General features: G+C 37.3%; 4 protein-coding genes across 4 annotated transcripts; 1 reads left to right on the forward strand and 3 right to left on the reverse strand.

Annotated features, from left to right (window-relative positions):
- Positions 1-1,165: 1,165 nt before the first annotated feature.
- LOC122010024 lies at positions 1,166-2,863 on the forward strand. The gene is made up of 4 exons (XM_042566376.1): positions 1,166-1,349; positions 2,291-2,363; positions 2,489-2,544; positions 2,609-2,863. The coding sequence occupies exons 1-4, from the start codon at positions 1,279-1,281 to the stop codon at positions 2,718-2,720; spliced, it is 312 nt and encodes a 103-aa protein (XP_042422310.1). The 5' UTR covers positions 1,166-1,278; the 3' UTR covers positions 2,721-2,863.
- Positions 2,864-4,724: 1,861 nt separating this feature from the next.
- Positions 4,725-11,336, reverse strand: LOC122010025 (probable protein S-acyltransferase 7). The gene is made up of 5 exons (XM_042566377.1): positions 10,975-11,336; positions 9,878-10,060; positions 5,978-6,274; positions 5,558-5,791; positions 4,725-5,478 (listed from the first exon to the last, which is right to left on the reverse strand). Exons 1-5 carry the CDS (start codon positions 11,080-11,082, stop codon positions 4,954-4,956), a joined length of 1,347 nt encoding a protein of 448 aa, XP_042422311.1. The 5' UTR covers positions 11,083-11,336; the 3' UTR covers positions 4,725-4,953.
- A 3,092-nt stretch (positions 11,337-14,428) lies between these two features.
- Positions 14,429-20,139, reverse strand: LOC122010026 (ubiquitin-conjugating enzyme E2 27-like). Its single transcript, XM_042566378.1, has 5 exons — positions 19,774-20,139; positions 18,158-18,206; positions 17,141-17,300; positions 16,955-17,044; positions 14,429-14,763 (listed from the first exon to the last, which is right to left on the reverse strand). Exons 1-5 carry the CDS (start codon positions 19,955-19,957, stop codon positions 14,659-14,661), a joined length of 588 nt encoding a protein of 195 aa, XP_042422312.1. The 5' UTR covers positions 19,958-20,139; the 3' UTR covers positions 14,429-14,658.
- A 377-nt stretch (positions 20,140-20,516) lies between these two features.
- LOC122011150 (OVARIAN TUMOR DOMAIN-containing deubiquitinating enzyme 1-like) lies at positions 20,517-23,267 on the reverse strand. The gene is made up of 9 exons (XM_042567573.1): positions 22,653-23,267; positions 22,320-22,385; positions 22,143-22,226; positions 21,940-22,062; positions 21,474-21,517; positions 21,328-21,374; positions 21,141-21,241; positions 20,695-20,970; positions 20,517-20,620 (listed from the first exon to the last, which is right to left on the reverse strand). The coding sequence occupies exons 1-8, from the start codon at positions 23,265-23,267 to the stop codon at positions 20,725-20,727; spliced, it is 1,326 nt and encodes a 441-aa protein (XP_042423507.1). The 3' UTR covers positions 20,517-20,620; positions 20,695-20,724.
- Between the last annotated feature and the right edge of the window lie 1,177 nt (positions 23,268-24,444).

Consider the following 24,444-nt stretch of genomic DNA (forward strand, 5'->3'; position numbering starts at 1 on the left):
GATTACAAAAGGTAGTGAAGATTTGTAATCTGGATTACAAAGCAAATGCTATGTAATCCGATTACATTACGAGGTCATTGTTTCACCAAAATTTAAATGTCGAATATACCCCTAGTCTGTTGTCGACCGTCGCCGCCGGTCGCCGGCCGCCGCCGCCGCCGGTCGCCGGCCGCCGCCGCCGCCGGTCGCCGGCCGCCGCCGCCGGTCGCCGGCCGCCGCCGCCGGTCGCCGGCCGCCGCCGCCGGTCGCCGGCCGCCGCCGCCGCCGGTCGCCGCCGATTGGCGAAGACGGTGGCCTGCTGCAGCGACCGACGGTGGCGGCGGTAGCTGGTTGCCGATGGCTGCCGCAAACTTCGGCAGAGGTGTGGCGACCGCCGATAGAGGTCACAGGATATTATTGTCATTTTATAATAATATGAATTACATTCCTTATAAAAAATAATAGACACCAAACAAAAGAATATAATCATCTTTGTAATCAAAGATTACATATATTACATTAACAAACGTAGTAATGTAATCAAGATTACATTACATTACATTACAAATTTGATTACATTACAAGCTAGATTACATTACACCCAACCAAACGTAGCCTAATTAGTGCTTTTGTATTTATGTAATGGATAAATAAAGGAGAAGGCCACCTTCCATCTTAAAAAATAAAAAAATAAAAATATAAATCCGTTATATTAACAGTTTTTTAGTGTAGGTCTCACGGATATGGAAGGAGGGTACATATAGATAAAAGATGTCATACATCCACCGTCTATGATATGTTCTGGGGGTTGAAACTAAGATAGAGTAAATTTTTTATAGTGACTGGGCTCACCGTTTCGTTGTCCCATATCCTAGAAATTTCCGAAGCAATTTTTTTTTAGAATCTCAGTACCACTCTGATTGATAAGAACATGCGCAAGACACCTCAATCAACTATATCTGACGAACAAAAGGTTGATAAGAGAGCTCAAATTCGATATCTCAATCAACGAATAATAACATCATATCCAAACCATGTCTAGATCAATTGTTCCCCTTCCATTAGTCAGACCGGATACCTTCCTATTCATAATTAATCCGATGGGAGACCTAAATATCTGGTTTGGAAAAAAAAATATTTGTAACGGAGATCAGTTTTAGATTGAGCCACTCACTTTTAATTAAATATTTGTAATGGGTTCGACATTTTGGTTCAATTTGACTCAAAGCAATTTATAGCCGCCACCTCCCGCTCCAAACCCTAATCCCTGATCACTTTCCGTCTGGGGGATAGTTAGCGATGGAATCCAGTGTCTCCGGTGCCGACGTCGCGGCGGCATCACTTCCTTCTAACGGATGGGATTTCATATGGTCAGTTCTTCCTCGCCCGGTCTTGTTGCTCAAGTTCCGATCTTTTTAGAAAAAAATCAGCTTTACTTGCCCATGACCGTTTGGAGATCTCTTTTCGCTTTGAAGTGTTGAAATCTGCGAAGTTCTTTCTTTCTGTAGCCTTCTGAGGCTTTGGGATCTGTTTTGTTTCATAACAGCTGAAGTTCGTAAATTAGGAATCTGCTAAGGCAATACTATGCAACAAATGGTAAGCGTTAAGTTGGAAAGGGAGTGTAGCTGAGTTGCGAGAATTATGGTAGATATGAGATTAATTTGATCAATCTTATCTGTGTCTAGATTTGGATGTAGAATATTCGCAATGAAGATGTTGGTGTCTATTTTCCTTCCTTCGAAGCTTCTTTATGCTATTGTTGAGTAAGAAACATTAAATGGCATGGCCGAGGGGTTCTTTCAGTTACCATTGGGATTTTGGGAGAATCAGGAATCAATATGTACTTGTCTTTGATTATTGTTTCTTTGTTCCTTGAGGCATTACATGGTGCATGAGACAGTGTAAGAAATATCATCATGAACTTTTATATGACAATCGAAAATGATTTCATCTGCGATATTGATTCGTATAAAAGAATTTAGCCTTACAACAAACATGACTAGTAAAACATTGAATGTTTGTGATTAGATTGCTAAACGAGGTTTGGGGAATGATGTAGCATGGGATGCATTTTTATTCACACTGTTTAATGGCACGCGAAACTTTAATACCTTTCAGTTATTGAAATGGAAATAGTAGACTTCTCAGCTTTTAGTTTGTCATGATTGAATGTCTGTTTTGTGATATACACCAAGGCCTAAACTTTTTTGTGGCATCAACTATACCTTATCTTTTCTAATTGATTTGGTCTAATATTATTTCATGTTAGTGCCACTTCATTTTAATTACCGCATCTATGTTCTGTCGGCAGTGACTTTGAAGTTGATTTTGGATCAAATGAGAATGCAAATATAGCAGGTTCTGCATTAGCTGTTGACAAGGAGGTTTGCAACTTTAACTCTTGTTACTTCTGCACAAGTTGTATCCTTGTGGATGCAAGACAAATAGAATACTCTTTATTCCTATGTTGGATAAATTGTTTAATATTATCTGTCGATTCAATGTTCAGCTGCAGCCGGACAAGGTTAAGAGGCAGATATCCATTTGCGATGGAAAGCTTAAAGTGTAAGTTTATCGTATGTCTACTTTATACCCTTTTCTTCATACTTATTTTTCTTTGTTAATATAGACAATTTGAAGCGGTGGAGGCTAGGTTTCTGCGTGCATCATTTAGTTCATTCGTGGACCTTTTGATTCTTACTACACAACTCATCGAAGAGTATGGCCACACTCCAATCTAATGTCATTTTGTTAGAAAAAGAGGATCATTTGGTAAGTATTCTATGTGAGTCTTCATATGTCTGTATTGTAATTCTTCATAACAATAGGATTCTAAGATTTCCTGTGGCTTAATGTTTACTTTGAATAATGTCTTTAGTCATCACATCATGAGTCACAGCACAATTTTCTGTTAGTGGCAATGCGACTACATGTCGGTGACACTCATTATCTTCGCCCAAATCCTCTCCTTTGTTACCTTTGTCATCGGGGAGATGTAGTGCCTCAGAATTTGGGGTTGGATGCATTTTTGGCAAGAGGCTTGGATTGTACTGTTGGCTTCTTTGTGCCCCCACTTTGATCACTCTTTTGTCGCGGATCCTTATCATGTTGCGACTCTAAATCCAAGCTTCGGGTAGGTTCCAAATCCTCAACCACATGTGTAAACCCCAAGGAAAGAACCTTTTTCGTATACTCATGGTTTTAACAATGCCTCTGTAGTCAATATCGGTATAGATGTTATTGGCATAACAAAACTACTCTCACCGGTAGGATTGTCCGCTTCCATAGCATCTGGGGGTTTTGAAGCTCAAGTTGCTGCCTCTTCATTTTCGGTTTTGTGCAATCCGCTTCCATAGCATCTGGGGGTTTTGAAGCTCAAGTCGCTGCCTCTTCATTTTCGTTTTCGCGTGTGGCTACCTCACTCGACTTACCACTCCGAAGAACTGAATGACAGTGGGAATCTATTCAGAGGTACAAGATGTTAGTGAAACATAACGAAAGATGGTGATCGATTAATAGATGTTAATAGAATTTTACGCGATTCATATCTAGTAAGTCTCTTCTATGTCAATCTTCCTTTTGACAAATGAAGTGTTTTGTTTAATTTACCTCAACAAGAACGATAACGACATACTGAAAGGACAAAACACAGTCAGTTCTCTCTAATATGTTCATTGTATCGTATTGTCTCTAATTCATTGAAGAGTGAACAATTTTATTGAAATTACGACAAAACTTTATTGAGATCGTTCCTTTTACTAATTCATAATTTAAAAAAAAACAACAAATCATTCTAGTCAGTTTTGTAACTCAAGAGATGTTATAAGAATAATTGCAATTTATATTTGAGGTTTTCAAACTAACAAAAGCTTATAATTTTAATGTAATTATGAACTTTTTGCTTATTGAAAAAAAAAAAAAAAACTTTTAAAGTGAACAACCTTAAAAACAAAACCATTAATTTTGCGAGTTTTAAACAAAGGTCTTTCTAGCTCCAACAGTGATAAGTCGATAGTTTAAGTATGATTAGGATGATCGATATCTCAAATTTTCTAAATCAAAAAGTTTAATGAAAGCACAAGATTATGTAGCTCCTTCATACTCCATGTTATAAAAAGTTCTTCCATACTTTGAACCCCATGGTGAGACAATCCTCAAGTTCAACACAAAGCCGTGCGAACTTGCCCCTCGACGACTCTATCATGAACTGCTCGACTTTGATCATATCTTTGAAACTGTCTTCGACCTTTGTCGTCGAGGAGCTCTAGAATTCAGACTCATATCCACATCCTTGGACACATGGATCCATGACTACCCGCGGCCCTCAATTCGGCACACTATCTCAATCTTTCACACTTGAAAGCTTGTCTTGAGAAAGTTATAGTTAACTCCTCTACTAAAGATCTTGAAAACAATTGAAAATCTCCCTTTGCTCACATGCTTTGGACTTGATCACTAGGTAGATGGACTACTGAAACAACATTCTCTTCCTCAACTTCTTAGACTTCATCATCACCATCACCACAAACCAACCCCAATACGAGACTCAACAAGGCGACAATTGATGCGAATAAAGCCCTTCACTGATCAAGGGCATTCAGATGACGGACATATGTGCGCCAAATTTCACACAAACCGACTAACTTGCTAGTCCCATTTTAACACCACTCGACATTCAAACACTACCCACATGAATTCACTCACCACAAATTCTAATAAGTTATCACTATATCAGACACATAGCATTTAAGACTGTTAATGAACTTCTGAAATCACAAATATACATTCGCCAAGTGAGTCTAGTCCCCAGCCAATGTTCTGAAATTGTTGAATTATGTCGATAATGCTATTGAAGTAAAAGTTTAGGAAAGGATGGAAAAAGATACCTCACAAGCTAATAATATAACAAAACACCACCTTTTGATCCCCAAATTTTCCATCTACAAGTTACCTGCCTTCATGTGTCGCCGAGTTTCATGCACCTGAACTGCTGCTACCAATGCCATTACCTGTCCTACTCATTTCCCTCGCAGCAGATGCCACAGCTTGGAAGTCGGGTGCTGTCTCCCAGCTTCCACCTCTTCCCCAACTTGATCGCCTATGGTGCTGTGTAGGTTGCACTTCCATGCCTCCCGTGTAAGCCTCCCTGCTTAAATCAGGGGAAGGTTCACTGAGCTCACCATCCTTGTCATCCATCATGTTTCTGCTGCTTAGACCCTCTTCGTTCTCACCGACTTGCGTGACTGCCCTTAGTTCATCCCACGTCACTGGCTTCCGGCCCATCTCAATGTCACCAACAGCTTTTCCCACATTTGGGCTCATGAAGCCTCCAATCGAGGAGCGTGGTTGAAGTCCTTGTTCATGTGACACTCTTGCACGGAAGTTGTTTTTTGATGGAGGTATGCTTGTACAAAAAATCTCCTTAAAATTCTCCATGATGCCTCTGTTATATGGGTTAGCTCTCCGGTCGTAACGGTATCTGAAGTTCTCATAAGTTGTCTAAAAAGGACAGAAAATTGAGAGTAACATGGGAAGGATACTTGAACAGTTTTTAATAGAAAACAGCCACAAACATTACCTGATTGGTGCTCATCAGATATAAATGAAAGACGGACAGACCTCCAACAAACCAAACCGATATAAAAGTGTAAATTATGAGGACAATGGAAGCTGGAGTCTTGGCCATTGCTCTCCAAATAGTTACGTGCTCGGCATTTCTGATTTTTAGTATGCACACCCAGGATAATCCAAACACATAGAGGCACAACAAAGTTGTTGAGAAGACAAACATATAGAAGAACCTATAGTTTCTCTGCATCAAGAATAAATATTAGTAATGATCATTGAGACAATTTCCATTATTACTAATTCTAGTCAACAAATCTAGAGATTGTATCTACTACAAGATCTTGTTAGTAAGTAGGCAGCTTTTTGCAAATTGACTTGAACTGATTGACGCATTAAATTTCAATCAAGGATGAGAGATTTTGCAGCTCACCAGTCCAATGCATTGACCAACCCATGGGCAATGATGATCAAAGCGTTCCACACAGTTGTTACAGATTGAGCAGTGAGAGCAGCGAGGAGGTCGGTATAGCATGCAAGTATCGCAGTATTTCACCTTTACAGTCATACCATTAACAGTTACATCCATCATTCTTGGTAATCGAAATTGTGGAGTTTGGACACCTCCAACTTCACCACCACCCTCAATGATTTCTGGCTCTGGAGGATGTGCACTGCGAGGTACTATTCCAGGGTCTCTACCGGAGGCAAGAAGTAATAGAGTTAAATCCTGAAATGTTAAACCTCAGTCACACTTTAAAACCCCAGAAGTCCAATAAGCATTCTTTTTAAGTTTCCAGCCTGGTGGTAAGTAGTATATAGGGAACCAAAAAATACCATGCAACAACAATATTATCAAATATCTTTTTCCATTTTTTTTAAATTCCATCTTTGAAAATTTCTTATATTTTTGTATAAATTACACCATCCAGTTTTTCTAAAGCTAGAAATAAATTCTTAAAATCTATATCCTACAATATTGGCTGAGGTTGATTAATTAAGCATTCTTGACATAAAACTCAAACTTGAAAACTTTTTGAAGTCACAGCTAATTGTCCTACACCAAGTATATGGTTATACGATAAACAAGCATGAGATACAACGAAGATTAATTACTGATCCTTTAATATGTGCATCCTGAGTGTTAAAATACCAATTTCAGGAATTTCCTTGCATATCCACGGCATATACTGTGGTAGATGGTGGGCCATGCTAGTTATAATTGTTTTTCTGTGTTTCAACTGACCTATAACCATACATCCCAGAAATAATTCTAACTGCAGACAGTATTGATCAGATCATTACTAGAAAGTAGAGACTACGTTTCCATGATAATATATAGGCAGAGGCTACTAGATGGAGTGCCAGTTATCAACTTTAGCATGTTGACTTTTAATATAGCAGTGTAGATCTCCCTGGGACTAGCAATCCAAGCTTCATAAGAATACCTTACGACAACAACTTTCTGTAGTTACTATCTAGCAAAGTACATGCAATCTTTTTCATTAATTTCCCGTGATGGAAAAAAGTAATAGTTATAGGTAATTCAATAACTTGTCTTCTCTAATTGTAGCACATCTTCCTGTACACACCCCTCTTTGGCCACTAAAACGTGCCCATTCACCTCACTTCATCAATTTGATGCTGTTTAGACATGTCTTAACCATCTTAAGCATCCATGTGAATGCCCGAATCAAAAACCGTAAGCATGTTGCATGTTAACAATCCAATGGTTAATCCCAAACAACATTCGTTACATGATTATTTTAGTAAAAGTTGAAACATGACACAGAAAGGTACAACTTTTGTTGGCTTGCCAGGATATCCAAATCAAACTCCATCCATTAGAAATTCAGACAAACTAATCTCATTTTTATATAAACTGTGGTTATTAGTTGACATTTTTTCTCGCAAAGTTCTATAATTCTTCTGCTAGATTTTTAGATAATACATGAGGACATATCAGCCTAAATTAAACTATAACACACTGGTATCAAGGGTAGATTATTTGTGATGGTTCATAGTGTTTCCATTCATGATTGTTGATAGGATTTTGCCAGACCTTGGTGTTTTTCCTAGAGTACATTACATTAGTATTCCGTTGGTTTTACTTGGAAAATAAGTTTTATAGCTTGGTAGTGATCATCTCATAAAAACATCATTCCTAAAGTGAAACATTTACAACTCTTACCTTGCTGCTGCTTCTTTCATTTTTCTCTTCCTGTTCTCTATTCTTCTCAACTTTTTATGAATTCATATTAACCTATGAGTGGCACATGTACACTGTACACATCATTAAGAAAATATCTTTTAACAGTGGACATTAACGTAGGGAATAGTGCAGATGTCTTGGATGATTATCTAGGGGAATGTTATCTAGAATAAATCCAGAATTATCTAGACTTTCTAATTATTATTAAAAATAACCTGGTCAGAGAACTAAAAATAAAAAAACCTATGAGATAAAAAAAAATTGATATATCTATGCTAGATTTGTAGAGGCGCATCATAAGGAACCAAAACAAGTGACATGAGACAAGGATACTGATGCTAGCCATTATTTAGTAAATTCAAATCCTCAAATTACTACGTATAAAAAAAGGACTAGTGATTTCAATTCTTCCTGATCACTTTAGTGTGCTCAACAGTAGTAGGAACCAATGGAACAGATGACATGATAAATAATATTAAGACCTAATTCATACAAAGAGATAATAGCAACAAATTGAGCCCCCTTTCAAGGAATCATCCAACTTCCATCCTATTTAGAAAGAACATAAAATGGGCATCCCTAGCCCAAGTTTTCTCTACTAACCCTAGTTAGTTCATGATTCTCTTTAACTCATCTTCACCATTCCATCAAACATGTATCACTGCTTCTCTACCAAAACCTTTTCCTCTCAACTCCTACGCCATCCTACCTCCATTTCTCCAAGTCCAGCTCAACTTAGCAGTTCGTCATCCTTCCCCTACCACAAATCTAGGGCTACAGAGAAATTGCTATAGATGTCCAAGTTCAGGATGTGAGGCACTACATCAAAGCATATCGTATTCAACTCCATCAACATTGTAAGTTCAATGGAATGCTTAAATAAAAATTCATCAAATCAAAATGTAACTATAACATTAATTTTGTATCATAACTACAAATTAGGAGATAGCCACATAGGCACAGCAATTAAGTGTAATTTAGTACAGGAACGTGTGAGGGAAAGAAATAATTAAACTAGATGTCTCATGCCATTATCTTGAGGACGAAAGTGTAAAAATGAAATCTTTGCTAGTCAAGAGACTAAATAGTAAAATTGATTAGCTTTTAATAAATCATCCATGTGCTTATCTAGCACATCAGATTTTAAAATTAATCTTGTGCATTGGATTGTCTGTGGAAAGTATCTTAATGTTTCATATAGAATGAAAATAAAATAGACCATAGATTTTTTAGATTGGACATTGTTTGCATTGACTTATTTATGGCAGTTAACCAAACTGAACAGACACCACATTAGATTGGAAAATTATTCTCATGCATTAGATTGTCTATTGAAAGCATCTTAATTTTTCATATAGAAAAAAAAGGGGCAGCCCGGTGCACGAAGCTCCCGCTATGCGGGATCCCGGGGAAGGATCCATTGTACGCAGCCTTACCCTGCTTTTTGCAAGAGGTTGTTTCCAGGATTCGAACCCGTGACCTTTTGGTCACAAAGCAACAACTTTACTATTGCGCAAGACTCCCCTTCTAAATAGAAGTAAATAGATTAGTTTTTTTTTTAGATTGGACATTGACTTATTTATAGGGATTAATCCTATTCCAAATAAAATATTTAATTTTTTATGATCCCTAAACAAGATGATTCCTATCATATGAGATGGGCATTCAATATAACAAATAAAGACCAAGGCAAATTTAACACACACACACATATATACACATACATATATATATGCATGATGATACTATTGAACCATTTCAGGGTTGCTTGTTATTATCACATACAGCAACCAGAAGAAAGGAAGCTGACCAGAAAGATAAGAAATTATTTCTCATCTGTTTTGAATAATAAACATCCGGAAGCTTATATCTCAGATATGGACTTCACATCGATAATGAAATGAGTGTCTGTTGGTTCATAAAACAATGATCAACTGCCTATCTTATCAAAGTTAATGTACAACAAATAGAGCAACATCTTTGCAGCAGCCAAAACTTAAGAAAATTTCAAAGTATCTCATGAAAACAGAAAATAAGACTAGATACCTGTTTTCTGAAAAACAGCAACGAGATATGACATTCAGATGAGTCTTGATAAATATAGGGATAAGAAATACTTACATATATAGTGAAGACGATAGCTACCGCCATTACAGGTATACCCAGAGAATTAGAAAAATCATCCATTAATTTTCCAGCAACAAATGCACAGAAGATTGAAATAGGAGCAACAATCAGGAAAATGGTGAGAAACAATGATCTCACATCAGGGCCAAATATAAACCTCCCTTGAAGAAAAAATATCTGCAGATGCATAGGGGATCCAAAAAATGATGTTTCAGGAAGATTAACAAAATGAGCCAAACTCAATCATAATAAAGGATGAATGAAGAGAATTATTCAATTTATCCAACCAGAATAATTACAGTATGAGGATGGTTATATATGATGAAGTTAATGTAAACTGGTTCCTACTAGCTTCTACGCTTTGCCAAGTTCCTTGGTAGGTACAGTAATGTTAAAGCAGTTAGCATTATATCTACAGGTCCCAGCAGCCATGTATGCACACGGGTAATACATCATATACACAGTGTATTTTCCACTAGAGCCATAACATCCAAAGTCATATGTAAATCTATAAGAAGTTTCTTAGTACTCTTAACTTCATATGCGAGTATATATGGATTCCTATATCTTATGAATAATAAAAAAAACAAAAAAGAAAAAACATCCTCCTCAGGATCATCATGCAGTAATTTTCTAATTGTGAGTTCGTGCACATATCAGTAATTGTATAGACATCATCTCCTTCCCCTTCAATGTACTGTCACAACATAGTTAAAATGGTTCAATAATAAGGCAGAATACGGACTAAATGATTGAAATAAAACATGACAGCAAAACCGTAATTTGATCGAGTAAAAAACAAATCCAGTTGCATATCAACTTATTCATATAAAGTTCTACTCCTTCATCGTAGTTTGCATTCGATTCTACGTGGCAAGTAAAAAAGAGGGCATTTGAAAGTGCGAGCAATGGTCAAAACAGCTTCCAGTTAACACACGAAATAAAAAGCTAAAACCTCATATTTTCAATCCGCCGCGAGGACAAAAAAACGAGAAAACCCTAATTTGGCGCAAACATCAAAATATCAAGGTTGAACTGATTTAGCTGGACATAAGCGTTAAGGAAGTCGGAATAAACAGATCACGACTTACGTTGCTTCCCTTCCAAGCCTGGTACACCCTCGGCGCATCGGCCTCCGCCTCCGCCTCCATGCTCGAGGCAGCTAGACCCGTGCCTCGCGGAGGTGGGGCAGCGTACATTTACTCTGAGCCGGCGTCTCTAAGCCAGCTCGCAGCCCGGTGGGACCTCGAACAGGCACGAACCGATGAAGGCGGATGACAAAGATGGGACCTTTCCTAGTTTCCGATTTGCTCGCCGCAACGACACCTGCTGGACAACAGACCTCCTAGATTCCGGATGTCCCTCGAGGCCTAGACCGGTGGATTCAACGCCTCGCCCGCCGCCTCTCCTGATTTGGCTTTTACCGGTGCGCCGAGAGAGAGAGAGAGAGAGGGCTTCATCCTCCATTTTTCTACCCATTTATTTCCCACTTCGTTGGTTTCAGATCACCTGTCAATGGGGAACCATCATACACGTGTAGTCGCACCAATTCGCTTCTCGATGACGTCAACACCGTGCGGGCTTTGTGAAGTGATATGGTGTTTCCTGTCCGAAAGAGCACAGGAAATAATGTAATTTTGTGTTTCCATAAGCGCCACATGGTGAGTAACCGCGCGGATTGCATACTGCCGTTCGACGGCAAGAAACTTTGGATCGAAAACGACTGCTATCATTTATGTTGTATTTATTTTGTGGCACTGCATTTATTCTAACTATTTTTTTTACTGTTATCATTTTATATGTATACTTTCATAAATGATAAAAATACAATATACAAAAAATAAAATAAAAAATAACCCTTATCTACTCACAAACATGCATTTCCTTACGAGCTGCAGCAGCTCATTATCGTGTGCGATGCTCAAATATCGACATCTCTCGTGTAGGGATATAGATGTTTTTTTTTCTTGGATGGATCTAGTGATTAGCGTATGAGATATTATTATCATGAGATTTAGGGTTCGAATTTCAATAAAATCAAGATAAATATCTTCTTTATGTGCTAATCACTATTCCAAAAATTAATAGTCATCCGTAATTTATCTTCACCGTGTTAACCCTGAGACAAATTGACAGAAATACTCGGGGCGAACGTATTCACCTTTTACCATTATAAATATTTATTTTTTATAATTTAAATATTTATTTATATGAATGAATTAATTTTAAATATGATCAATTCGGTCGCATCAAAGTAAATCCAGAAGTACTATTGAGACTTATTCATAATATGAAATTCAAAATTTTAAATGTCTAATTAACACTTGCAGTCTAATACCAAGAACCAGAAGGAATATAACTATGTCCTGAGTGGGAGAGAGGAAAGACAATGACTGACTTATGGGAAAACATAATTTAAAATTTTACTTAGATTAATGTAGAAACTTATTTTTTTTATGAAAAAGATCAATTGAATTTAGATTTTAAATTTCACAAATCAAGTCAACTGCTATAATGTAAATAGTATCTTTGAATCACTGAATAGGGCAATAATAACTACGTAGCTTGATTAATAAATCAACCTAATTTGATTGTCTAATATTGATGGACTAATAATATAATCAACAATAAGTACGCAAGTTAACTGGATACCTAATGTTAATTAAAAAATAAAAAAATAATAATAACTAAGCAACTTGATTGATAAATTAAACTGATTCGAATATCAACTAATAATATCCTCAAGCAACAGATAAAAAAAATCAATTAATTGTTCGATCGATTCTAACAAAATTTAATTTAATCAATTTTAATTTATTTAATTCAATTTTAAACCGATTACTTTACTGACACGACTTTCTTTGACTCATACGTTTAAAAATTTAGATCTAAAATAAATATATAGATCATGAAAGAGTGAGTTTGACGACACAGAAAGATTAGCAATTTATTCACTAAAATCTCCAATTTCACTTTTTTTCTTAACAAATAATCACTTGCTTCACACACATTCACTGGGTTAATTTATGGGTAATTTTGCGTGCACTCCCCATTGATAAACAAAATTTTACATGTAGTCCCTAGTGGTGAAATACTTTGTTTCCACTCCCTAGTCAAATATGTTTACCTAATTGCCCATGATATTTTTGGGTATAAAAAATCTAAAAATCAGTATCATTTCTCTTAAATTCAGTACATTAAAATTAGAATTCAGTATATTTTCTATCAAATTGAGTACGATTTTTTTTTTCACTTCAATTAGATGAAAATTATACTAGATTTTCTTTAAATAACTCAATTGGATGAAAAATTTACTAGATTTTCTTTAAATGGTAAATGATGTTGAATTTTTGAGTAATTATATTAAGCATGAAAAATATCGTACTCAATTTAATAGAAAATATACTCAATTCTAATTTAATGTGCTGAATTTAATAGAAATTATACTCATTTTTAAAATATTTGTACCGAAAAATATGAGAGTTAATTTTGATAGAAAATATACTCAATTTTAGTATAAAGTACTGAATTTTAGTTATAAAGTACTGAATTTAATCATAATGATATTCGTTTTTAAACTTTTTATACCTAAAACATCTGAGGGCAATTTGGTCATGATATTTACATGAGGGGAGTTGAAGCAAAGGAAACTTTGCATGTAGGGAGTGGAAACAAACTTTTTTAGATAGGGGGACTGCATGCAAAATTAAGAATGGAATTAGGGATTTTTCTCCACTTTACCGTTAATTTTATCCAACTAATTCAATAACTTAAAAATACCCCTTTGAAAGTTTTAAAATTCAAGTCGATTGAGAGGAAACCCACAAGATTTAACTGGACCAAATTCAATCGCAGTCTGGGCTTGAACCGAACCAAATTGTCGACTAATTCCTCTCAAATAGGTTAGTCCAGACCAATTCTCTAAAAAGTTTTTAGTTGCATCCTAAACAACGAAGGCAAAAAAATACTAATAGTTTCCAGGAAACTGATTGATTTGAATTTAAAAAATGCTGGAACCGCCGAATTAATGGCATCCCAGGTCCATGAAGGAGGTCCATATGAAGTACAAGTGTTAAGTACATGACGGAACAAACACAAACTATGCATTCCCTGAGACTCGAACCCCACCACTATAGGTCACTATGGCTCCGTTTGGTTTGTGGGATAGGATTAATGGTGTAGGTAGGATAGAGATTAATGGTGTGATAAATAATCCCTTGGGAGAGCCAATGATTATTTATCACACTATTAATCCCTATACTATTAATCATATCCCACCAACCAAACACTCTCTATCACACCAATAATCCCTAACACCATTAATCCTATCCCACAAAACAAACGGAGCATATAGGTAAACTATAATGCACTTACCATCAACCGGAGGGCTTGATTTGAATTTTAAAGATTGAACCAAAGTGAAATTGTGCATTCAATTTCATAATAATCATCAAATATTCAGATTAATCAGAATTATAATAACTATATGAACTTGCATAAACCAAATTAAAGAGATCACATACTTGTAATGAACTAAACAAAAGGTTATCTCAACTTCAAAATGCTTGATTAGTCAGAAACTTTAAACCAACAATATCACTAGCCCATAAAAGAGGCAAACCTATGAAATTGAAACAAGCTTTCGACAATTTGATCATTTTCGTATAGAGTTTATACGGACAATCTAAGATGAATAGAGTTGTCTATGGTTTACCCATTTGGATGCATGCTTTACAGAAAGTAAGATAGATGAGGTCCGATCGGAGCAAAGCCTTTCAAGAGCAAAGCTTTTCGAGAGCCAGGTTCTCATCGCCATTGACACTCTTCAGCGTGCTCCTCACCAGGTTCTCTGGGAAACCCATTTCCACTAGCTTCTGAACCTGAACCCAACAAATGATGCTATATTCAGATTCTAGTCACTTGTGTTCATATAAATTGAAGCAACCATAATGATCTGGAAGAGTTTAATGCCTTTGCTGCGTTTGAAAGAAATTGATACCTAATTTGAATGAGGATAGTCATTCCAAGATTCAGTTGACTTCAAAAGATACAAAAGAAAAAGGTCGATATTATTCATCCCCTTTCAGTCCATCACTTACGTTTAGGTCTCAAAGCTTGGTTTACTTGGGGCAAGATAGGAAGGGGAGAAGAAGAGATCACAAACTTGCACATTGATTACAAATCAACAATTTACTTTTATGCATTTCTGGTTGATTCCCTCTCCTCCACCTCCCTCCATTTTAGTTATGCAGCCAAGTAAACTAAGCCCTAATGTAAATTTGAGATTGGACGCCCATTACTTTAGACACTTCTAGCAACATGAATTGTGTTGTGACATAACCTCAGCTAACAAGCATCTGGAGATATATAATTGTATTTTCTCAAGTATAAGCAACAGGCTGGACAAGGTCCTTGTCCAGACATCTATTCCCACACTACAGCTAATCGTGCTAGAAACTTTTATAGAAAACTTAGATCTCTCCACTATCATTATGTGTTGATTGGGCAGAGATGAGGCTACTTAATTAAAAAAAAAAAAAAAACTTTTAGGCATGCAATGATTTGCTCATGGAGCAAACAGTCAGCCAGAAATCAAATCATCTATGAAGTAAACAAATATCACTTCCTATGCGCTTCTACTCCCAGTCAGATGGAAATCAACTATGAAGGAAACAAATGTCACTTTCTATGCCGTCTACACAACTGCTTTTACCACCTTCAGCACCAGAGAGAGATGCAACAAGCCTAAAGGACTGCTAGATCTTCACACCTTCTATGATCTAGTTTTCTCATGCCTACCATGGTTTAGTTTTTCATTCCATTTCTATTCTCTCTCTCCCCTTGCTCGTACACACTTCATTATCTGCCCAATTTGGCTAAGAGGAGTCCAGTGCGATGGCTGTTCCTTCTGTTGTCAAAAGTTTCCAGATTTTTGGATATCTTGTACATCTAGTCGCTAAAGCTTGCCTTACCATGAGTACATAAAACCTGACACAACTCAATCTAACCTAAAAGTTCAGTTTTTTATTTGGACCTAGTCTAGTCTTGGATTTTGCTTAAAAATCACTAAAAATACAGTTTAGCTATTTCTCTAAAAGGAAGTCAATGTCCTAATTTTTTTGAAAGAAAAATCCAACCTTGCTCAAATTGATGAGATCAAATCATAATTCATTTTTAACAACCCCATCATCAAACAACTTATGGAAAATTTTCAAAAATATATTGAAATAAAGAAGCAGAAGATGAAAACTGTAGAAATGAAGATGTTAAGGTGGATTTGTGGACATACAAGGATGAACAGAAAAAAAAATGAGAGCATTAGAGAGAAAGTAGAAATTGTATCTATTGAGGGAAAACTCCAAGATACACATTTAAGATGGTACGAAAATACTCTAGTTAAGCGATGTGAAACTATGAGAAATATGCAAATCAAACAAAGAAGAACAAATAAGACTTGGATAATAACAATAAAATAAAATAAAATTTATTTAAGTATAAATGAAGAAATAGTATAGGATAGAATTCGATAGCATAGAAGGATTCATATAGCTGACCCCACCTAGTGGGATAAGGCTTGGTTGTTGTTGTTGTTGAAATAAAGAAAATTGGTAAATATATGAAAAACAAGTCCCATCCAAACAAACCTATCTAGATTGGAATTTTTTAGTTGGTTCAAGTTGTTTCCTCTAAACCATAACATTGGAATCAACCCATCTCAATCACAAAGCATCAGCCTATCCATAAGTACATGTATATGTAACACTCAAACTAAGTATTCTTTTGTAGTGGTAATTAGCAGCTACAACCTGGGTAGACCTCCAGCTTAATGATATTCTTTCCCTATTCAAACTATTTTTGGCCACTCAGCAAATTCAATTAACAAAACCATAAAGGTTAAGTTCATTAGACTAAATTAGACCCCTACTTATTTTATATAATAACATCAAATTCATGCGGCCAACATCAGCTAGTAGCGGACAGGCTGGACAGGCTGGACATGCGATTTGATTCATTCTAGGAAAAAGGAATTTAACTGAAATAAATACAAAAGTTGATTATTATAATCCATACCTTTTCTTCGATGCCAGAAGATGACCCTTTAGCAAATGCTTCTGTCCAATACCGAGCTGTAGCCAGAAATGTGTTGTACTCTCGCAGATACTGCACCAATTAGACAAAAAAAAAATGCAAAACTGAAGCAATGAAACCAAGTGTTCTCAGGCATTAGCCAAGTTTAAAAAAAATGGTAAGTTAGACCTGCTTGGCGACAACAGCATCTTGGGGGTCATCAGGAGCAGGCGCTGAGAGTAGAGCTTGCAGAGAAAGTAAAGCTGTTTTTAATGTGAGGGCAGGACTCCACTGATCCTTGAGAATGTCCAAGCATATGGCCCCATTTTGACTACTAATGTTTGGGTGCCTTCAACAGAGATATGCAAGCAAACAATGTAGACATAGTTGGCTAGAGTCAGCAAGTGATCCATTGTTCCAAAATTTACAATGGAAAAGCAATAATCACATTTTTTCTGCTACAAGTAATAAATGAAGTTTAATATATCACAAAAACACTGATAGATGAATACAATAGATAGCTTGAACAAATTCTATCCTTTCAGAACTCTAATTATCCATCCAATACAGATCATTCAAGATTATGATTACCACAAAGAATTAGTAATCACACAGTAAAAATAGTGATACAAAATGAAACACACTAGCTGTAGAAGGAAGATCATAAAAAGAACTCGAGATCAAACATAATCCAATAACAACACTGGTTCATTTTTAAATGAAATGAGGAGGAGCAAGCAAGATTCTAGGTGAAACAACCCTTTTCAGCATAAATAATAGTCCAGGTTGGTTACATCCATTGCCAAAGTGGACTAAAACAGCGCACCAGAAATAAGGAAAAAAGAAAATTCAGCATCAGAAGTGCAAAGTTGTATAAAGTGGAGGCATAACACATATTGTGCGGACAAGATCATTGTTTAGCATCAACCAATTATGAATTATCATCCGGCGCCAACATCCATTCCAAGAGGTTACCAATTCAAAAATAATGTGGATGTTTCAATTCCTCAAGCCAGAATGCCAATACCAAATATTCAACAACTTTATTTTCATAAATTGTTTTGTCAAATAAACAGCTAAACACACTAGATAACAAATTAGTAAACCTCAGCTGACTTATAAGTATCATGGATATAATTCACAAAACATCAAGGAAAAGGCATAATAAAGCATAAGGCTAAGTGTTGATGAATGAAATATTCATACCAAACTTTTGTAACGAATTGCATTTTAGGAGGCTCAAAGGGATAGCCACCTGCAACAAATTGAACTCCATCATTAACTCTGAGAAAAATATTTTGCTAAATGAGGAAACAATTATGATGCAAAAAAATTAAGTACCAACAGAACAAGATGTCAATGAATACCAGTATATTAAAATTTTGGGATGGTGTTATGACAAAGTAGAAAATGAGTATCTATAAAGGATCACAAATATGAAAAAAAAAATGACATACATGAATCTTTGATGTATCAAAGGAACAAGAAACATGTCAGAGGTAATGTAATGGCAGAGTAGAAAAGATGTGTCAACATTGATCATAAATCTGAAAAAGATGACACATACGATGGTGAGACAAGTATCCAGATTCCAGCATACAAAATATATGTGGAGATTATGTAGATAGAAGATGTATGAGATAAATTGGAGGGAATGCTAATGATACCAACGAGAAATCCGGTTAGACTGCATATAAACATAAACATCATAAACCATTTGCCATATACTACATGGAGAACAAATATTGACAATCTAAAGCCTTTTCTTTTATTCTATTGCATTCACATGTTAAAATGAGACTCAAAGATGCTATATCGAGGAGGAAAGCTTATTTGAATTATTGAGTGCAAAAGGAGATGGCAGGAATTATGAATGTAAAGAAGTAATGCCAACATAATTGAATGCAAATGATGAAGGGGAGCCTTGGCACAATGATAAAGGTGCTGCCGTGTGACCTCGAGGTCACAGGTTCAAGTTTCGAAAATAACGTCTTAAGCAAGATAAGGTTGTGTATAATAGACTCTTCCTTGAAACCCTACATTGGCAGGAGCTTCGTTCATTGGGCTGCCCTTTAATATAAAATTGGATAGCAAGAAAAGATTGTTGCTGTAGAAACTAAAATCTTTTTGTTCTTAGTGTATTACTAAATCATTTCACTTTCTAGGCTCTTGCAACTATTCCATACTTTTACTTTTCAAACAAATGATAAAACATGGAAATTCTTTTCGCTAGATGTATATGAAGCCAACATGCAACATATACATTCTTCCCAGAGTTTTAACACTTGAAGATTCAAAATTAAGATGAAGAGTAAAAAGTATTTAAACCAAAACAACTATCTAATACGTGGAAGTTGTCAAGGTCATGGATTTGAATCCCAACTTTATCGCTTTGGAGGAGTTTACTCTTCCTTTTCTCTTACACTTGCAAAACCAAATATATGTAGCATTCTTTGGAGGAAGAATTCCACCTTACAAAACTAGGTTTCTTCCACCATTTTCTCCATCTTTTTCTCATTTCATGGGCATCCGTGAAATCACAACTCAACCAGAAAGGCTCCGTTTCACGTTTTTTTCCCTTCCAAATAATCATCTTTTGATCAGTTTCCAATCAGTCTTCTCATTTTGAAAACAAGGAAAGAGAACCGAAAGTACGACAAATAAAAACGACAGAGGAGCGGTGCCAATCCCAATTGTTCCCGTTTTGACATCATACAACCGCTTCAAAACTCAAAAGCATACCTAAAGGCAAGGGTTTTTCACCACGAAAAATGGCAAAAAGGAACATGAAATAAAAGAAAAAGAAACAGGGGCGATCGTACTGGTTAATTGGATATCGATGACGAAGGTGCCGCCCTGGTAGGGAGTGTCGACGGGGCCGGAGATGGTGCCACGGAGGTGCGACAGGTCGGTCCCTCCGTCGGCGAGGGAGATGCTGACGCCGGAAATGGATTCATCGCGGTTGCACTCCACTAACTCCTTCTGAACCCTAGAAACGTCCAACATCTTCCCAAATCCCCTCGAGTCACTCGCCAACAACGAGGCCGGAGAGAAGGAGCAGTCGCAATCCAAATGGGAATCCGATCCCTCGGCTCCTCCGCTTCACCCTTCGAGGACAAGGGCGATCGCTAGGAAAAGGAACCGAATAGCGAGTTGCTCCTGCGGCCGGAAAAGAAGATACGAAAGACGCGAACGAGTCTGCGTTAAGGCTTTATATTTAATTATTTTAAAGGGCTAATAATTTAAATGCACTATTCCTATTTATTATTTTAAAAAAAATGAATAAAAAATTCAATTGCTAAACTACCAATCTGTATTGCAGAGTTCTTGATGAAGTTTCATATTTTAGAGAGCTATGCATAGAAAGAATTGCGGCTTCAAATAGGCAGCTTAAAATCGTTTAGTATTCATACCGTTCAACAATCTAACCAACTCATTTTCTCTGACAAACTAGTTATTCAAAAAAAAACAAAAATGAGAGCAAGCTAGCGTTAACAGATATATATCTGACCAACTTGCTCATCCATGCTTATATTCACAAGAGATCAAGATGAATGTTGTATATCCTCTGTTCCATATATATATACACATGTCACCTGGAAATAAAGAGTCGCCACATTTGGAGGAACTTTAAACCATGCCACACTTATTGTCCTGCGAGGATGGTGACTGCAAAAATAATCACTACACATCAGAGATGTTAAGAACAATAAAAGATTAGAGGACAAGCCAAAAAAAAAAACCTGTAAGAGAACACGATACCCATGCTGATCTCAGATAGGGTACAGAATATCGTAATGTCCAGGCCGATACAGCAAGGTGAAGAGAGGTGCATGCTTATCAATGTCTGTGGGATCGTCAGGGGGTCCAAAGTTAAAACCAATTACCAAAGGGACACCGTTAGTCAAGCTCTGGTCAAGATTCACCAAGCGTAGTGGCACTCCTAAGGCATCAGATAGAGCTCGGATCTCCATGTTTTCAGTTTCTTCCCCCAGTGGTTCGACGGACCTCTGGCAGTACTAGAGGAAAGAAAAGGCAGAACAAGATGTCAATGCACAGAAGACAAACGAGCAGCTGTTACAGATGTTAAATGACAGTGATGTCTATCGGTGTAGTTTTAGTACTGATGGCCTAAGATGTGAAGTAGTTAAATATAGAACTGTAAGAAGCTTTATCAGCCAAAGAGAACCTTTTCCACAGTTGTGTTTGACATCCCAGCGACAAATGGTTCGTAGTGGTCTTTTCTTCTGCACATTTCACAAGCAGCAACCATCCTGAGGAATTTAACGACTGCCCAGAGAATTTTGTTAGAAGAAATGTAACTAATTTAATATCTAAACGAATGAGTTGAATAAATTTGGGGTAAATTGTCTCACGATTATCTGACATTTCTTCACGGCAACTCTGAAGAAGCTCCATATGACTAGAATTGCAAAAGGAATATGTTAGCTGAATTGTTTATCCCTGAAGGAAGATTATTTTGAAAATATCATCTGTCAGTTAAGTTGCAACGGAAACTTACTTCAGCTTCCCCTTCCGAATTTTGTCCACCGTCTTGATGAATACCTGAGTTTTTATTTTCATAGCCGTCAGTAAATATTGCTCCATTGCTGGAAAAACAAGAATTTAAAATCCCAAAGCATCAATCTGGTCTCAGTTCAGCAAGGTTGAGCATATCCCAGAATTGGATGAGCGTTAATTAAACTATGCAGGATGGGACATAAATTGGGAGTTACGATCCCTAGGCTCCTACCCAAGCAAGGTAAAAGAAGTTTCATCTTGAACTTGTACACCTAACCAGTTTAGGCTTAATCAATCTAACCAGTTTAGGCATTTAGATTACATTATTTCTTCCCAAAAGGCAGAATTGTAAGATTATTAGACAGAATCACGTTTTAAGAAAAGAAAAACTGGAATTATCAATTTAACGCCAGAAAACAACTGAGGCAAAATATAATAAGAAAATGAAGAGGATTAGTACATCTTACGTCGCAGGAATTTGAAATTATAATCGGCGACTTTCCAAGCTCAAAAAATTTCTCCCTCAAACTTTCAGCAGTTGCAAGAACACGCACCATCTCAGCTTCATTTTGGGACTCCCAAAGGTACTCCTAATTTCACATCAAACATTACATATATGAATTACTACACAAACTGCTCAACATCATCCAGTTAGAGCGTATAAGATTACCAAGTAGGCGAAGATAAAGCTGCGGTAGAAACAATTTCCATCCCTTTTTACCCGCCTGATTCCTCTGTGTTTTTCCTGAAGAAGCTGCTTGACACAGAGCACAAATCCAGTAGAGTTTAGGGTTACAATGAAGAAAGATTATGAATGCATAGAAACAGCAATTGTTTCAGATCGAACCTCGATCTTCCTCTTAAAGATGAAAGTGCCCGATTGGTACTCATCGGCTAATGAGGAAAGGGGCTCCTGTCAAGTATGAAGAAGAGATATTCAATTCATAGGTTTTCATAATAATGCAGCTTGATTTTGGAGAGATTGTGCAATCCTAACAACTCATCTAAGAAGCAAGTCAAGTCGAGAAATTGATGCCAATCTAAAAACTCGAACCCTAGCGGCGCGTGCGGTTCAGATCAAGAACAGAGCTATCTATGGAAAAAGGGGGAAAAAAGAGGGATACAACTGCGGGCATGGAGAAGAACGATGAATCAAAGAGGGAAAGCTAAGATCGCTCACCATATCTCCGATATAAGGGATTTTGTCTTTCTCGCCGCCGATTAAGTCCTGTTCCGGCTCCTGCGTGATGCGATACCGATCCAATGAGCAAGAGAAAGAAACAAGAATCTCAAGATCCCCAAGAACTCCGACCGCGATCCGGATCAAGAATCTCACCTCGACGAATCCTAGGGAGAGCTCGGGTCCATCATCCTCCGAGGACTTCTGTGGGTAGGGATAGGTTGAGGAGGGGATCGGCGCTGTTTCTCTGTCAAAGAAGCGGAGAAACTTGCGTGCTGAGTGAGAGCCGACGGGTGACGACGAGTGCGAAGACCCAAGCGGCGAGGGCGGAAGCCTACTTCTTGGGCGGCGGAAGACCATGGGCAACGAGCGCGGGGCAACCGGCGAGGGCGGGGCCATCGGCGAGGGCGGGGCCATCCGCGAGGGCGGGGCCATCCGCGAGGGCGGGGCCATCGGCGAGGGCGGGGCAACCGGCGAGGGCGGGGACACCGGCGAGGGCGGCAACAGGGGTTCCTTTGCGACGTCGCCGCCGCCTTGTCCCTGATGGCTGTCGTCGGGGCAGGGTTCGGCGGTGGGCTTCCGTTTCCTCGCGTCGGCTTCCTTCTCCTTCGCCATTCCGCCGGCGTCGTTCGCTTTGGGGCCCTCGGGAGGGTAAGACGTCGAAAGAGACTTTCGACGGAAATGTTCGAAGCTGAGAGAAGGGTCGAAGGAACAGTCAGGTTGATATATATATACACACTTGGAACTGCGGCAGGCGCGGGAGGAGACCGACGCGGATTCAAAGAACCAGAACCCCGATACCGCCGCCACGGGACACCGTTATATCGATATCTGTAATACCGTTACGGACGTTTTGTTTTTCAAAAATAAATCTCTATTATTAACCTTTTCTATTAATGTATTTAGACTACTAATAAAAAATATCATAATTAAAAGATATGAAATTTTGATAAGTACGTATATTTATTAATAGAGGAAGAGAAATGGAAGTAGATTTAATTAGCATAATAAAATATAATAAAAGAATTTGTATAAATAAATATTTAATTGTTATTATTGTTATTTAGGGCATTCGGATTGTGGAATTAGTGTCAATGAAAAATATAAGCCTTTTAGGGCCTTTGTCCAACATAATTACTTAATTAAAGAAGATAACCCGGTATAAAGCAAAAACATAATTTTGAAGGGAGCCTTGCAACAGTAAAATTATTAATTCTAAGCGGAGATCACATGTTTAAATCATAAAAATAACCTCTTATAGTGTGAGATAACACTACATACGTAATTTCGTACTGAGGAATTTCGTATTGACGAATGTTTTATGCACTGGATTGTCCCTTTTTATGTATTAAATTGCTCTTTTATTTTTTTTTATCTTTTTAATTTGCAGAAGGTATCGATAAATTGGGAAGCGCTCACATCAATCCAACATTTTTAAATCAACTATTTATTAAAAAAATCATTTATTAATTCATCGAAACTAAGACTCAATCATTAAATACATAAAAAACTAAGAATGCATCGTGCCACTATACTATTGCCCTAAGGCATTAGATTGCCCTTTTAATTTAACTTTTGTAGTAAAATTAAAATAAAAAATGATTACATTCACCTCAGACGTCTCTTACAGTCTATCCTAGATTATGTAAAGGAATATAAATTACAATCAGGACCGGTGGTAAAAATCGGGGGCCCACATAGGGAGGGGTCAATGACACGGGGAGTCAAGGTCCCGGCTCGTGAGGGAAGCCACACAGCCGACCAATGGAGTAAATCTAAGCAATACGTAACT

Source organism: Zingiber officinale, chromosome 8A, assembly GCF_018446385.1.
Source record: "Zingiber officinale cultivar Zhangliang chromosome 8A, Zo_v1.1, whole genome shotgun sequence".
Lineage (NCBI taxonomy): Eukaryota > Viridiplantae > Streptophyta > Magnoliopsida > Zingiberales > Zingiberaceae > Zingiber > Zingiber officinale.